This window comes from Anopheles coustani, chromosome 3, assembly GCF_943734705.1.
Source record: "Anopheles coustani chromosome 3, idAnoCousDA_361_x.2, whole genome shotgun sequence".
Classification (NCBI taxonomy): Eukaryota; Metazoa; Arthropoda; class Insecta; order Diptera; family Culicidae; genus Anopheles; species Anopheles coustani.
In genome coordinates, this window is record NC_071288.1 from 13,704,603 (window position 1) to 13,720,476 (window position 15,874).

Here is a 15,874-nt window from a genome sequence, read left to right on the forward strand (position 1 = left end):
AGCTGTCAGTCGACGAATGGCGCTCTGGTCGAGGATCGGATGCGGCCGACGATGCGGCGGATCCACTTGTGTGTTTTCCACCACCACCTGTGCGACGCGTTTCGGGTACCATGGCGCAGCTGAAACGGCCTACCTGTGGCCTGATGGAGGCGGAAAAGAGAGCGCTGATTGCCACGGTTCCATTGCCCCGGGTTACCATTTCTTCAGGCGGTAGCATGGTACCGTTGCATAGCAACGATGGCGCCTCGCGGTTTGGATGTTATTACGTTTTGGAGGGCACGATCAACTTGACGATTGTTTTGCTTTGTGCGAAGTTGGTTGTTTCGGTTCATCGTTCGGCTTTATGCGAGAGCTTAGCATGTGGAAGTGTGGAGCAGAATCCGCCAACTTCTTAAGCATGAAAATCAAATATAAATTCGGTCGGTTTAAATTAATGGAATGTATACTGAACGCCGTTCACACAACAAATGTCATCGGTATTAAATATCAATTTAATGTTCTCATGTTCTTCTCATGGGGAGTAGAAAAGTTTGGCCTGTCTGGAGTATGTATCTCTTCAATAATTACCTAACCCACTCTCGTCTCGGACTCTCTTTGTTTAAGTTCTTTAGACCATCGAGCGTGACCAACTTAACAGTTGTATGTAATAAAAGTAAAAACGGAAGTACACAAATTTCTACATAGTGATTATAGTTAGGAATATAAAAATAAGGAAACATAATGTTTCTGAAAGTGTTGTGATCTCCAAAACAATTGCAATTCTGTTCCAGTTTCCTCTGGTTACGTAATGATTTCTGTTTTGATTATCCCATGCCACATACAAAAATATCATCCGCTTACCAATATGTTTCCATTCCACTGTGGTCCCCAGGCCAGATCTATGTTTTCTTCTTTTCTTTTTTTGTTCTGTTTGTGATTCTTTTTATGTTCATTTTGTTTTATCTACCTCCCATTCTCACTTGCTTTCCCTCAAGTGTGTGTTTTAATTGATACTGATATCCATGCTGTAGCATGGAATGAAGTTGGAAAGAATGTGCTACGCCATGTGGTTAGGAAAAACCTCTGTTTTGAATTTCGTCAAGTGTGTTGCTGTTTTGGATGATATTCTAATAAAAAATCATCTACGGCATATCTGATGGTGTTTTTTAACTGGTCCAGTTGTTTTCGTATTTTTTTATTGTTTATCACCCACCTGCCGAATTTCACACACGATAAGTCAAGTTTCCATGCTAGCTGAACCTCATTCTTGCACGCTATCATCGTTAGAAAATTTAGCGGTAAATGTCTGGACAATCACAACTCTTTCCGTTACTTGGATATGTGATGCTCCAGTTCTCGTCGTCCCCTTATGCACCGGAAGACAGGTGTATAACATGATTTAATTAACGAGAACAATGCGATCTCGATCGCGGAAGGCGAGCATAGGAGAAAAGTATGCCAAGAATGTTCTGCAGATAAAGATAGGTTAATAATAATCAGTATGTATTAAATAAAGCTTTCAAGTTGAAACGTAGGTTTGTAACACAGTATTTCTTTTTTCGCATTTTTATTTTTTTACTTTTGTGCAATGGAAAACAGTATTTGGTCAAAATTTAACTCGATGGTAATAGAGAAGCTGAGGATATTTCACATTGCGCCCTTGAGGCCAAATAAGAGACAAACATGTTCAACATACCATTCTGGCCCCATTTTCACACATTATAAAACATTTAAAAATATACAATTTTATACCGTTTATGTGGTCATTTGTAGCCTTTATTTACTCTGACCTCTTAAAATGAAAATATGATTATTCCGGATATTTTTTAATATTTGTGTGGGATCTTTGACTAAATTTTGTAAGTTATTGATTTACTTCGAACGCAGGAATGTGGTCTCTATGACATCGGGCATTTTTTAATGATCTATGAACAATTTATTGCAATTGTTAACCACAGTGTTCCTTGGTATGTGGTGTTCAATTTTACCAAATGGCAACTTAAACCAACATGTACTGGGTTTAGTGTTGGGTCGTGTGTCACTGTGCTACCCAACACACTCAGCACAGTAAAGTGTGGCACCACACACGACACAGAAAAAATTGTGTTACCACAGTAAAGTTTCATACCTTATACCTACAAATTGTAAGAACCGTTCTATGGCTCCTTGGTATACGAATACCATAGCTACCACAGTGTAGGAATAAAAAGGATAAACCAGTCTTTGGAATGTTGAACATCTTTATCACACAATCTTTACATTATTATTTTCATAAAAAAACTGCCATATGAAAAAGGCTATGATTGATGCGCGATAAAAACAAATCCAAGAAGAAAAGCAATTCAAATGTAACGCATGTTCTTGAAATAAAAATGCAAAGTTTTTTGAACAGATTAGCTTTTAACGACTAATGATTTCTTATAAGGAACACATTTTAAACACTGGCTCGAATTGCATATTATATATTAAAGTGTTGAATGGAAGTGTGAAGGCCCAAAACCCTTATCTAGCAAACATAATATCAACGCAAATTATGCACCTTATCCAAATTGTTCCTTAAAAACTGTGTTCCAATTTAGTATTGCTCAATTCTGAGTTACTTTTGCATCCTTGTGTGTTTTTTTTGCACGTAGAGTTATAACAATCTTCATACACTTGTTGAATCGATCACTTTGGACACATTGACCATTTTGAATCGAATGGGTGTTGCTGAATAAATAAAGACGTTGTATGACCGTATGACACTTTACTGTGCTACCACAAATGAACAGCACAGTAAACTGTGTGTGGTACCACAGTACGGCACATCAAAAAGTGTTACTTGACCCAACACTAACTGGGTTGTTTCAAATGAAGGAAGTATTTTCCCTAATCCGAAATGAGGCAAGCTTATCTGGAAAAAAAAGAAATATAAATTGAAAAAAGAAATAGAAATATAATCTCCATCCATTGATGACACGAGAGCGGGAGCGATCTATAACGGGTTCAATATTTTGAATTTTCATCAATTTTATTTGAATCCAACTTGAAAGAACCACGTGCAAAGATTGGTTTGAAAAGTGAACTTGAACCATACGCTTTAAGCGCAATTGACGGTTCGGTTCGCGATAGTGATGAGGAAACTGAATCCCTACAGAGATTCTAATCTTTCGATTGAAATCAATTCTGCGATCCGGGTCTTCGAATCCGAGTCCCAATCCATCATATCATGCGTGCCTACCAAATTTACCGATTTTTCATATTATTTGATACTTTAACAATTGTATAATCCATGGTTGAATTGATTAAAAGGCTAAATCGGAATTGAACTTGTGAATGGTCCCCAGGACCATCTGGATCGCTATCGCTATCCGCTCCCAGGGCGAGCTGTTTCATTTCAGTTCCAAGGAAACTACCCACCACTCACCACTTCAAAAGAAAAGAGAATTGAAAAATCTCTCGCAAAATCGCAAAATCTCTCTTTCGAAGAGAGAATCCGCGAATCGGGAACTTTCGAAATTGGTTTTCCTGGGATTATATGAAAATGACATTTTTTTGACACTAAACAAAAAATATTTGAAACTATTGATACGTAACGGAAAATTCAAACCACGAAATGAAGCATCCACCTCTACAATCGACTCTTTGAACAAAAGCGCTCACAAAAGGCTCGGAAAAATGACTGCCACAAAAGGGTGCGGCAAACGGTCTAATAGGTGCGGCCAACGGGCAAAGTTTTTACAGTAATGTTTTTGACTGAGCATTAATTTTGAAAAGCATTATCATTTTTGACTGAGAATAATAAAAATATAATATGCTGCCGGGTGCACTTACATTATAATTATTATTTACATTCTTTCATTTTGACACAATAGTTAAATTAAAAAACGCATTGAAAACATTAATTAGTACGCCAGTATATTTATTTACTATATCAAAACTCCTTCTCATTGAACAAACCACGACAATGACCATTTTTACATACGAATAACGGTCTTTTTGTAATGTCGCAGAAAGTTGCGACAAAAGCGTTGGCCAGATCGTCCAACGCCGCGACCTGGTGCCGGCGGGAGTTTCTGCGACACTTTTGACATGCAAGATAGCCGACTTGGGCTACTTTTGATTACTTTGACACTTCCGATGAGCACAAATCGGTCGCAGAAATGTCGCAAGGCCATGTAAACGTACGGTTAGAAGGGTCTGTAATTTTCTTAATCCTTTGGATGGAGTCTCTAAACGACGCTTGCGTTATCTTAATAGCTCCGGTGATCGTATTAATGTTTTGGACGGTGTCACTAAAAGCCTTGGCCATCACGCTAAACAGTGGTAAAAGGTGTATTTTTCGATTTTAGAATCGGTCAGATGGGATTCGAATCTTTAGAATCCGTCAAAAGGGATTCGAATCTTTAGAATCCGTCTAGGGATCGAATCTTCGAATCTTCCGAATCCCGATTCTGCCAACACTAGTCTGCGAACAACCTCAATCGTTTACCAAACAACTGCCGAGCCTTTTTTATCCAATGTAACTTTTGATTTTCGTGCGAAATACAGCTTAATTTTACTATTCCGGTGCATTCGACGCCTCAACAAAAGTATAAAGTCAATTGTGATAGCACGATGAGCACTAGTGGTAAAAAAGCGGTAAGCTATGCGGCTCCACATCGTCGAGCGTTTCCTGATGTAAACATTTGTGTTATAAAATAGAGGACCGGTCGCGTCATGCTTTTATTTTCTTCTCGTAATTTTAGCAAACGCAAAGTGCCCCGGAAGCTGCCGTAGAATCGGTATCGGTCCCGCTAGCTGGCACGATGGGCCGAGATGATATTTGGGATGATAGTATTATTATCAAAAAGTACGATTCCTCGCTGGCGCTAATAAAGGAGGAAGTGGCGAAGCGGCTGGCAATGAATACTAACCGAAAAGTTTCGGACGAAATCGCAGGCACCAGCGGCAACAGCAGTAACCGCAAGTACCTGAAGATGGAAACTGATTCAAATGGCGATGCAGCAGGAGGCTCACCGGAACGCGAAGAAAAGGGCACAAGAGAGATATCTGAGCAGGATCATCCAAACACCCTACCGGGCACGTTCGAGATTGGTGATTATGTGCGGGCAACTTATGATGACGGAGTGGATTATGAGGCTAAAATCATCGGTTTTGGAAGTCACGGCGATTGTCAGATCCGATACGTTGGTTACAACAATGAACAGACCGTTCTGCTCGATGAACTGCTCCCGTCCTGGGGCCGGAAGGCACGTCGGCAACAACGTGTCGAAGCTGCCGAAGCGGAAGCAGCCGCCGCCGATTCGCAGATGGATGTTAGCGACGACGAGCGGTTCACGAAGCAGGCCAGCAAGATTAAGATCAACTTCGCACCGAACTTTAGTCGAGCGCATTCGGGAATGTCGGCAGCAGGTATGGCGGCCGGGATGGGCATGGGTGGTCGTGCGGGCATGATGGGTCCCTCGGGATCGACTGCACATATGATTCCACCACCACCACCGATGCCTCCAATGCTGGAAGATGCGGATGACGTCGAATCCGAGAATCTCTCCGCGATGCTCATGTCGTGGTACATGAGCGGATACTACACCGGACTCTATCACGGTCAACGAATGTCACAGCAACAGCAACAACACCAGCAGCACAGCCAGCAGGCACAGCAACAGAAGCGGGCGAGGCAATCGTAATGAGGACATTAACCGGGTTGATGTTGATGCTTCGCAGGGCTGTTTTAGTTTTCTAACTTCTTTCTATTCACATCATAACGGTGTCGCTCAGCTACTTCTCGCAAACCCTAGACCGCTCTTTATGCGCAACTCTTCCGGAATCGTAAAAGGTTAAATTGTTGAAGATTATTGCTACTTAAAATAACAGGTACTGGTTCAATGGTCGTGGCCGAAGCAACAGCAATTAGCCTGCCCAAGTCGGCCATGCCACTAACGTTACTTTTATTTATTCCGTAAAAAGTTTTGATTGCAATGGAAAAACACAAACCTAGAAATAGCTGGAAAAGATTAAAATATAATTTGCTCATGAATGAGATCGACAAAGTTAAATGAGTTGACGATCAGACGATCTAGTATGTACCACTTCGTGACTCTAATCAAACAATTGCGTTCCGTAGCGTTGATTCCATTCACGGTGTTTCTGGGCTAGCTCCACACAACCGGGACGTTGCTGCTCAAACGCTTTACAGAGCATGGGGAAGTGTAGCTCTTCTTCTCGTTCAAGCTTGCCCGAGCCCACGGGACGTCGATCGTTAAGTTTGTCCCTGAGCAACATCATCGATGCTTCTTTGCACGCCAGCCGCACCTCATCTCCGGTCCATCCTTCCGAGAGAGTGATAATCTGTTGGATTTCTTGCTCCGGCCAAGATTTAACAGTGGGCAAAAGGTGCTCGATCAGCTCCTTCCGTCCATCGGCCGTCGGAAGATCGACTAGAATCTTTCGTTCGAACCGCCGTAGAAATGCTGGGTCAATTTCCCAGGGAAGGTTGGTGCTGGCCAGCAAAAACACTCGCTCCCGTCCTTCGCCACCGTTCGCTTCATTGGCCGCGGCACTTTCTAACCCATCGATGAGGGAAAGGAACTCGTTTTTGAAGCGCTTAGATGCTTCATGCTCGCGTATGGTATCACGCCGCGATGCTAAACTGTCGAACTCGTCGATAAAGATGATGGATGGGGCGTAAAATTTAGCCACCTCGTACAAGATGCGGATTAGCTTTTCCGACTCGCCGCGCCACTTGGAGATAAGTGTGCTTGCGGTGGTGCTGAAGAAGGTGACCGATTCGCGCGTCTCCGAGCAGAGCGTCCTTGCGAGAAGCGTCTTCCCGGTCCCGGGGGCACCGTGCAGTAACACGCACCGCCAAGGTTGTGCCAATCCGACGAACAACTCCGGATGCTCGAGGGGCGCGATCACACTCTCCTTCAGCACCTTGATTGGGCCGGGTAGGCCTTTGATGCTCTCCCAGCGTTGACGTAGGTCCTTGCGGATTAAATCCCGACAGACTTCCTCCGCAAGGTCCTTCCATTCGCTGGTGAAGTGATCCTGTAAACGCACCAGCAATTTCGGATTAGCTGCCGGAACGGCTGGATGTCCTTCAGCGGGCTCGGTGGCATGGGCTTGATTCCCGGGTATAACGCGGAGCATGTTTTGCAGTTCTTCGCCGGTTGAGGTAAGTGAGAGCAGAGGGTCCTTACCGTCTGGCTTCAATCCAATCGGCGCTGGTGTTTTCCGGCGTGCACCAGAATACTTCCTCTGTACCGACGGAAGCAGCCCAACCGATTCTGTACGTTTTACGATGCGAGGCTGTTTCCCGAACTTCAGCAGAAAATAGCTGCAAAAATCCTGATAGATTGTATCCAGATCGATGTTGTCGCACACCTCGTACTCGGATGTTAGATGGGTTTCGTCGATCAGCATCTGGCGCGTTTGATGAAGGCCCATTGATGACAAATAGTTCGCCACCAGATAGAGAATGTTCCGTCGTCTTTCATAGATACTACGACGATCTTGCTGTATTACAACAGAAACAAAGCTTTCAAATTCACTAGATTATTTTGGGATAATCTCAGCAAAACTTACCTCAAAAGACATGTTTTCACGTGATGATTTGATAATTTTATCCAGAAAATTTCAAACCTTCCACTCTCCAACAAGGCACCTTATGAATAGCCAAGGAGACAAGAGAACGAACATAGTTTTCCCAGACCCTACTTTGTTTGCTAGTCCTAGCAACGGACTCTCCATTGGAAACGCACTGGAAATGCGTATCGATACGCCACTACAAACTCTTCGACAAACTGTTTTAATTGTCGATAACTTGTTTTATGAGCTTTGCAACGGCGCTGATCGATATGGTTGGCGTAGGGATTGTAACCATATAAATTTAGACCGTTCAAACGTGAAGCGCCTAGCGCGAGGACAAAACGCAAAAAAGGTCGTGGGTTCGAATCTCCAGTCTGTCTGATGTTACGAACGAATGTCCACCGATCTACGATATTTTGTCGAATCCTTGAATAAATAAATTTGATTGAAATTTTCACTCATTAAAATTAAACTTTATTAACTTCTTTTCTAAACAATACCCACATCTCTTTTCTTTTCTAAATAATACCCAAAATGAAGATCGCTTTATCGGTACATTGGTCATTTAAAATATTTCTATGCATTACAGGTATATCTTGGCGTATATTATCAAGGCCCATCTGGACGATTGTGTTTTGATGATAAGAAGTATTTTATTTCTTCTAGGTCAATGATATAAAACGTGGGAACATCAATAAGGAATACGTGGAATTGGAGGGAAGATTGACTATTATCAGCTATGAGCGAGTAAACCAGGGTTATTCGATTAGAGACCGCAATCAGAATCAACGTGAGATATCAGTTATTAGTGACTGGTATAGTTTGCTAGATGGATCATCCATTTATGTTCATGTTTTATTGGATAATGTTAGCGTCGGGAAATAATAACAACAAGATAGCCCGAGAGATACTGACCGATTGGAAAGATAAAAATTCCGCGATTGTATTCTTATAAAATAAAACGTATGGACGCACAGATGTCAGTACCATTTGAAATTGGAAACGTGTTAGCAAGACATAGCGATGAAACTGTCCGGATTACTTGTGCTCGTAACGAGTTGCTGCACTTTGGCAGCCATCGTTCCTAAAAGGGTGGCGGCACCATATCTGTTCGACAAATTACGCCGTACCTCTTTCGCGAGTGTCGCCAATCCCCACAGCACAGCAAACATAACGGAGGAGTTCTTTACAACGGCGGTCGATCACTTTAACCATCAACATCAAGCAACCTGGAACAACCGGTACCTATCGATGATGGACCATTTCGTCCCGACCGGACCGGTGCTGATCTTCCTGGCCGGTGATGTGCCTGTGGCTGGTTCGATGATTGACGAGAGCACATTGATAAACGAGATGGCCCGCGATCTAGGGGGTGCGGTGTTTGCTTTGGAAACGCGATTCTATGGAGAGAGTCTCCCTACGGAGTAAGAAAAATTCTTAAGTAGTTGTTCTTTGCTTGTGAACTCATCTAATTTGCGTAATTTGTTAATTGATTTCCTACATCGCAGAGATTTGAGCGTGGATAATCTGCGGCTCCTCAATACCGATCAAATCCTAGCAGATGTGGCCGACTTTGTAGTTCATCTGCGGCGCACGGTGATCGGTAACCCGTTCGCCCACGTCCTAGTGGTTGGCACGGGTCTTGGCGGAGGGCTTGCAACCTGGTTTCGAGTACGTTATCCCCACCTAACAGATGCCGCGTGGTCCTCGAGTGGATACGTAAACGCCGTGTACGACTTCCAAGACTTTTCGTCCAGTTGGGCAAACACGGCCATTGAATTCGGTAGCCAAGAGTGCTACAATCGGATCTTCATTGCATTCCACGTGGCCCAGAATCTGATCGACGCCGGTTTCGCACGGTTGATGTACGAGAAGTTTAATATTTGCGAACCCATAGACGGCGACGACCGCATTCACGTGGCGTACTTCTTCAGCGTGTTGATGACGTCGGTCGAAGTGTACACGCTGCGCAGTGGAAAGTGAGTGTTGGCCTTTGAAGGTAGTGGATTGTTGGGAATTATTTATAATCGAATGAACCCCATTTAGCCTCGCGGACTTTACGACGGTTTGCCAGGAAATTACCGACGACACTTTTCCTACATCACTGGACGCCTACGCGTACTGGTTCAACAAACGCTTCGACGAAGATATTGGTTGCGTAATCGTGGACCTAGACACCGTTGCTGAATCGTTCCGGGATGTTTCCCCCACGGATGAAATCAACGCGTCCGGTGCACGCCAGTTCCTCTACCAGCAGTGCACTGAGTTTGGGTGGTTCTTTACGACGGACTCCGACCTGCAACCTTTCGGCGAGCGTATCCAGATGGAGCTGTACTACGAGCTGTGCCGGCGGGTGTTTGGCGATTGGGTTACACCGGAGGTTATGTACTGGGCGACGGACAGGACGAACAATCGTTTCGGTGGCAGCTCACCCAATGTCATGCAGGTGCACTTCACTAACGGGGCACAGGATCCGTGGCGATACACTAGCGTGGTGGACGACCTGAATGTATACGCACAGGCCGATGTAATTCCTAGAGAGCTTGCTGGTTCAGATTTGGGGGCCATTTCTGAAGAGAATGACTCCGCTGAGCTGTTGGACGTCAAACGACGGCTGAAGGAGATATTAGCAGGGTATCTGTTTCCCTTTAATCCAAGAAGGAGTGAATTGTGATATCCCGGCTACACTTAAGAAACATTCAATATAAAATTTTCACCACAAACAACCTTAGAAAGCTATATTTTAAGAACAATAGACAATCATTTGTTGATGTTGATCACACATGCTGATGGATCGGCTCAAAATCTTCAAAGATCCAGGTGTCAATTAGCGTTCTCGTGCGTTCCTTGGCCGCGATCAGCTCCTCCGAGTCGTACTCGTAGTCGATCGAGTCCAAATCCGGCGATACAAATGTCCCAGGGATGAGCGTCGCGGGTGTTTTTTCGTTCAAATCCTCCAGCAGGCTTCCCACGCGGTACGGATCAACCCCACCGTTTGTGAAGTGTCCTCTCTCGATGGCCGGATTAAGTCCACCGAAGCGCGTGTTGGTTGAGCGCAGTTGACGCTCGATTACCTCCTCCGTGAGCCATTCGCCGAAGGCACTCTGGCAAACAGCGGCAAAGAAGGACCGATCGATCAGATTTCCGAACGGTTGCTCCTCGGATTCGGTCGTCGGGAAGAAGCCCTCCTCGGTACACTGAAGATACAGCCGCTGCCTGTGTCCGGCCTGGAGGGGCGCTGCGTTGAAGTTTGTCTCGAGATACGGGGCCATGTAGCTGTCGAAGTTCATGTCGACACACTGTTCGTACTGGTGCTCCCGAGCGAACCAGTCAATCAGCGCATTCAGGCTGCTGTCCCGCTCCTCCTCAAGTTCCTCACACATCTCTCGGATGGCATTCGTGTTTCGAAGGTGAAGCATCTCGAACTCGATGTTATCACGCAGCCCAAGCAGGAATGCCCGAACGTCCTGTTCATTCTCCGTATCGAGTGATTCGCACAGATGAAACTCGGTCGAAAGGAGCTCCGTCAGGCCAAGGGTGGCCATGTTTTGAGCCACTCGGAACCCACTCCAGATCGTGCTGTAGCATGCATCACTTCCGTACTGTCGGATGCTCTCCCCGAGCGCTTCATTGTACCCGGCGAATGCAAAGTCCGCCTGAATGGCTCCACTCGAAACCCAGACACCGTTGGCCAGATGTGGGTACTTCTGTCGGAACCAGGTGGCAAGGGCGCCACCATACGCGGTACCCATGAGGATAACCTTTGCGGATGGATTGCGTACGACGTTCTCCTTAAGGTACGTTATCCATTCGGCCAGATCGGCCAATGCCTGATCAGCGTTTAGGAAGTCCATATTTTCGGAAGATGCATCTCTAAGACGGATAAATGGTTAAGAAAAACCAAGAAGAAAAATTAATGCCAAAACGATCGATATTTGTCTCAAATTCATTATTTCGTACTCGACCGGAAGACTATAGCCGAAGTAGCGTAACTCGTTGGTGAACAGATAGGCGCCCTCTAGATAAGCAGTATCGTAGAACAAACCCTCGGTGATCCAACGAGTCTGTATGGGACCAGCGGCACCAACCACGACGAATATGGGCCCTCTGCCGTACGCAAATTCATCGTTCATGTAGTACCGCATGGCGAACGTATCCTGATTGCGGGGATTGAAGTGGTCAACACGAGTCTCGAACCATCCTTCGCGCACCATCCGCTGACTAGAGCTAGACACCACGTCACTGCACAGGGCACCGATTGCTAACAGCGCTATGAATAATGTCTTCATTGCTGCGACCGTAATCCTTGCGAACGTTTCCTAATATAAGTGCACCCCACCGAACGATATCAAGTGGAAAACTGTAACCCTACTGGTCGGGTACACGGTAGCAAAGATGCAGCTTTTATACCACCCATGAGGTTCCGATTATCTCCCACCAGTATTATCGCATGAAGGCGATAATCTTACCTCCATATCTCATGTGAATGTGTATCATTCGACGAAAGAAATCGAGTTCGACTACTCTTTCCTTTAGCTTTATTTTTAACTGGGATGAATTTCTTTAGTATGAAGTAACCAGTTTATATTCCCACCATTCAAAAAAGGGAATCGACTTGATACTTTAGGACCACTGGTTCGTGAAGGTTCTTGCCCGACATTATTACGCCCATTACTTCCGTCCGCGGTCGGCCTATCGCATCGATAAGCATCCATTTTATCAGCGTACAGCACTCGCAGTGGATGGATCGCTTTTTCTATTTTTTACACACTCCAAAAATTGTCGCTGTTGTATATCGTCGATTAATTGAATTTACAATTCATAATATCACCCGCAGCGACCACCCGGTATATTGACCAGACCGATAACGAACCGTGCTGCTATCAACAGACTGTCGTATGTGTGTATATATGGTAAAAGTCGTGGTAAGGTAGAGGATTTTATCTTGAGCCAAAATTTTCCCCAATCTGTAAATTGTAAATATAAATGGTAAATCAGCTAATAAGCTTAATCTGCTTAATCGTAAGGCTTCGAGCAAAGATAGAAAAATTGATACCTCACTCCATAGTTTGAAACACGTGCGAGGAACTTTTGGTTTTTGAAAAAAGGAACAGGAAGATAAATTCCCTCCTCCATCCGATATCTTTCCCTAATTCACATCCTGTTCCGCTTTAGTATATCGATATGATATTATTGTTACGCCATAGTGTCAAACAATGAGAAATAAATAATAATAATAAATGGATTCTGATTCACATCAATAATCAAAGAACATGCATCCGACTGAAAAAAACAGTTACAATTATTCGAAGAACCATCGCTCGAATGCAATGCTCGAAACGCATACATAAGCCTCTCTTTGCATACTTTGAGGCACAACTCTGCGAAACCAGTAGAACATCTATGGAATGGTTAGTTTTACTGACTATGTGCATACCTTATAGGCGCTTAACAGAAATTGTAATAAACATCCATGTAAGGGATCATGGTGTGTTAAACACCTTAGCATTGAGATTTAGTGGGCATTGTGGGCGCTTACAAAAAAAAACGTTTTTTAATGTACTATTCTTTACACACATTAAACTTAAACTCTTGCTTTAAAATCGACCTCCACGCAAATTTTCATGACGTGTACAAATAATAAAAATAATGTTCCCACGTTAGGACAGCAGAGTTAGGAAGTTCAGATTAAGATTTATTAATCTTAACACTCTGGCGTCCGGATACACGTATAAGTGTAATGAACCAGTATCGGCTGTTTGCATAAATGTTGAGATATACCGATTCAATACGCTCGATCTAAGCACATCGCTCGATCTTTGCACATGAGAGAATCATAAAGGTCCATGAAAGATTCATCTTCGGTTTATAAAGAAATATCAAAGCTTCGAAATAATTTTCAATGTTTTGAGATTCGAATCGTCAAAGATTCATGAATCAATCCGATCGATTCGTGTGGGAAAGATCCATATAAATAAATTTCCCCAAAAGATTAACTAGGCACAACTCTATAGGGTATGGGTTAAGTTGGAGATACGTTTAGCGAATGATAACAACCATATCAGCTGGCGTCGGCAAGGTTTCTATCGGAACGTTTTACAACTTCTTCCTGACCATCGGTCATCGGAAATTCCGGTGCAATAGAACATTATGGTATGTTATTAACCTCCACCCCAGCACCAATCCTGTCTGATGTCATTTGCCTGAAGGACGCCGCCCGCCGATTTAAAAGCCAGACGCATACGCACCTTGAAGGACTCTTGTCATAATGTTACCTTCCAAAGCATTCGTTCTTCTCTCGGCGTTCTTTGCGCTTGCCGTTGTCAACGGTTCACCGGCGGATGTACGTGCTCCTGGTGTGAAGAGCACGCGCATGCTGCAGGGATTGCAGCGACACTTTGTTCGACCGGTAGTGCCAGTAGACTTCGTACCTCAAGAGGATCATATCACCGGAGGTCGCTTCCGAACGCGTGTCGATCACTTCGACCCGCAAAACCGGGACACATTCGAGTTTAGTTACTTTTCGAACGATGAGTTCTATCAGCCCGGGGGACCGATCTTTATCTTCGTTGGAGGCAACTTCGCGATGACGACGTACTACATCACTCACGGGCTGCTGTACGACACGGCTGCCCGGGACCATGCATGGCTGTTCACCAACGAGCATCGCTACTATGGTACCAGCACTCCGGTTTCGTAAGTAACACAGCTACCAGCATCGGAATAGTTCTCAGGAGTACGACTTCTTTTCCTACCTGTCTTCTAGTGACTATTCCACGGAAAATCTTCGTTTCCTTAAATCGGAGCAAGCCTTGATGGATCTTATCGAGTGGATCGACCATCTGAGGAATAACGTGGTAAGGGATCCGCGGGCTAAGGTGATCCTCGTTGGAGTAGGATATGCAGGAGCATTGGCCACCTGGGCACGCCAACGTTTCCCGAACATCATTGATGGGGCATGGGGTGCCGGTGCCACTGTGTTGGCCAGCTTCGACTTTCAGGAACACGCCGTCGACGTTGGTAGCATGATCCGCCGGTTCGGAGGAGACGATTGTCACAGTCTGCTTTGGGTTGCATTCCGCACCGCACAGTACCTGATGGACGCCGACCGAGATGAGACGGTCACGAATCTTATCAACACTTGCGAGCCGATTGAGCCAGGCAATCTGCTAGACCAAGAGACTCTGTTCTATCACCTGAAGCTGGCCGTGCAGGAAGCGATGCTCGAGGACCAGGATACGGCTAAGATTCGTACCGTATGCGAGACCATGCTGAACGCGACGGAAGGAACCGCCCTGGAGGATCTTGGCGGTTGGCTGCGGGGATACTATGCGAATTTGCCATGTATGCCATTCGACTTCGAATCCAATATGGAAGCCGGTCAGGTATTAGCCCCGGGTGCACCGGAAAACTCCATCCTCGGAATACGTCAAACGCAGTACCAGGCGTGTACAGAGTTTGGCTGGTTCCGTACGACCGATGCGGATGACCAACCGTTCGGTGATCGCGTGACGATGCACTTCTTCCTTGAGGCATGCCGTGCTCTTTTTGGAGACTGGGTAACCGATGCCGTCATCTATGATGGTGTACGTCTTACGAACCTCCACTACGGTGGTCAGGATCCACGCTCGACGAATGTACTGTTTACAAACGGCGAATACGACCCGAACCGATTCGTATCGATCACTAGCTACATCAATCCACTCAGCTACGCGTACGTTGTGCCAGACGAGTTCTTGTTCTCGGAGATCTACTCCATCGCTGAGGGTGACTCGCCCGAACTGGTCGCTATTAAGACCAGCATTCAACAGTACATCACCCTCTGGCAGGGTCAAGGTTTGACTCCGGTGTAAAACTTTCATTAAGCAGTGAAATTCATCAGATGATATGTCATGCAATCGCTTGTGAAAAACAATAAAACCATTCATTTAAATAAAATATAAATAAAATGATTTTCACAGACACCTAAAGCAAAACTTGTTCTTCATTTGACTTGTAATTTGAATTTCCAATGCAACATGGTTTTTATGAACGTTCATTAGTGAGTCATACGATCGATAACAAGACAACATCAAGAGTTAGAATTCCTTCCAATGCTGACAAGCAACTTTTTGACTGCTACTTTGCAATTAATACAGGCGCTAAATATCCCCCCGCTGATTAGCGAACCGTGGAACATCCAACTTTAGACAGGCCCTTTAGACATCTATCCACACTAGTGTAGAGAATAAATTCAGCTACATAAACAACTTGGTGGTGTGGTATAAGGGCGGGCCTCTAGGTCCCATTTATTTATAAAAATTATAATTTATAAAAAAATTGCTTT

The 15,874-nt window shown here is 44.7% G+C and overlaps 5 protein-coding genes across 5 annotated transcripts; 3 read left to right on the forward strand and 2 right to left on the reverse strand.

Annotated features, from left to right (window-relative positions):
- The first annotated feature begins 4,457 nt into the window (after positions 1 to 4,457).
- LOC131272659 (survival motor neuron protein) lies at positions 4,458 to 6,005 on the forward strand. The gene is made up of 2 exons (XM_058274481.1): positions 4,458 to 4,599; positions 4,707 to 6,005. The coding sequence occupies exons 1-2, from the start codon at positions 4,576 to 4,578 to the stop codon at positions 5,646 to 5,648; spliced, it is 966 nt and encodes a 321-aa protein (XP_058130464.1). The 5' UTR covers positions 4,458 to 4,575; the 3' UTR covers positions 5,649 to 6,005.
- Positions 6,006 to 6,060: 55 nt separating this feature from the next.
- Positions 6,061 to 7,557, reverse strand: LOC131259410 (katanin p60 ATPase-containing subunit A-like 2). Its single transcript, XM_058260893.1, has 2 exons — positions 7,546 to 7,557; positions 6,061 to 7,476 (listed from the first exon to the last, which is right to left on the reverse strand). Exons 1-2 carry the CDS (start codon positions 7,555 to 7,557, stop codon positions 6,061 to 6,063), a joined length of 1,428 nt encoding a protein of 475 aa, XP_058116876.1.
- Positions 7,558 to 8,571: 1,014 nt separating this feature from the next.
- On the forward strand, positions 8,572 to 10,222 carry LOC131271433 (putative serine protease K12H4.7). The gene is made up of 3 exons (XM_058272864.1): positions 8,572 to 8,972; positions 9,057 to 9,527; positions 9,595 to 10,222. The coding sequence occupies exons 1-3, from the start codon at positions 8,572 to 8,574 to the stop codon at positions 10,220 to 10,222; spliced, it is 1,500 nt and encodes a 499-aa protein (XP_058128847.1).
- A 103-nt stretch (positions 10,223 to 10,325) lies between these two features.
- On the reverse strand, positions 10,326 to 11,837 carry LOC131271440 (thymus-specific serine protease-like). The gene is made up of 2 exons (XM_058272877.1): positions 11,509 to 11,837; positions 10,326 to 11,421 (listed from the first exon to the last, which is right to left on the reverse strand). The coding sequence occupies exons 1-2, from the start codon at positions 11,835 to 11,837 to the stop codon at positions 10,326 to 10,328; spliced, it is 1,425 nt and encodes a 474-aa protein (XP_058128860.1).
- A 1,979-nt stretch (positions 11,838 to 13,816) lies between these two features.
- LOC131271451 (putative serine protease K12H4.7) lies at positions 13,817 to 15,401 on the forward strand. Its single transcript, XM_058272888.1, has 2 exons — positions 13,817 to 14,244; positions 14,315 to 15,401. The coding sequence occupies exons 1-2, from the start codon at positions 13,817 to 13,819 to the stop codon at positions 15,399 to 15,401; spliced, it is 1,515 nt and encodes a 504-aa protein (XP_058128871.1).
- The last annotated feature ends 473 nt before the right edge of the window (positions 15,402 to 15,874 follow it).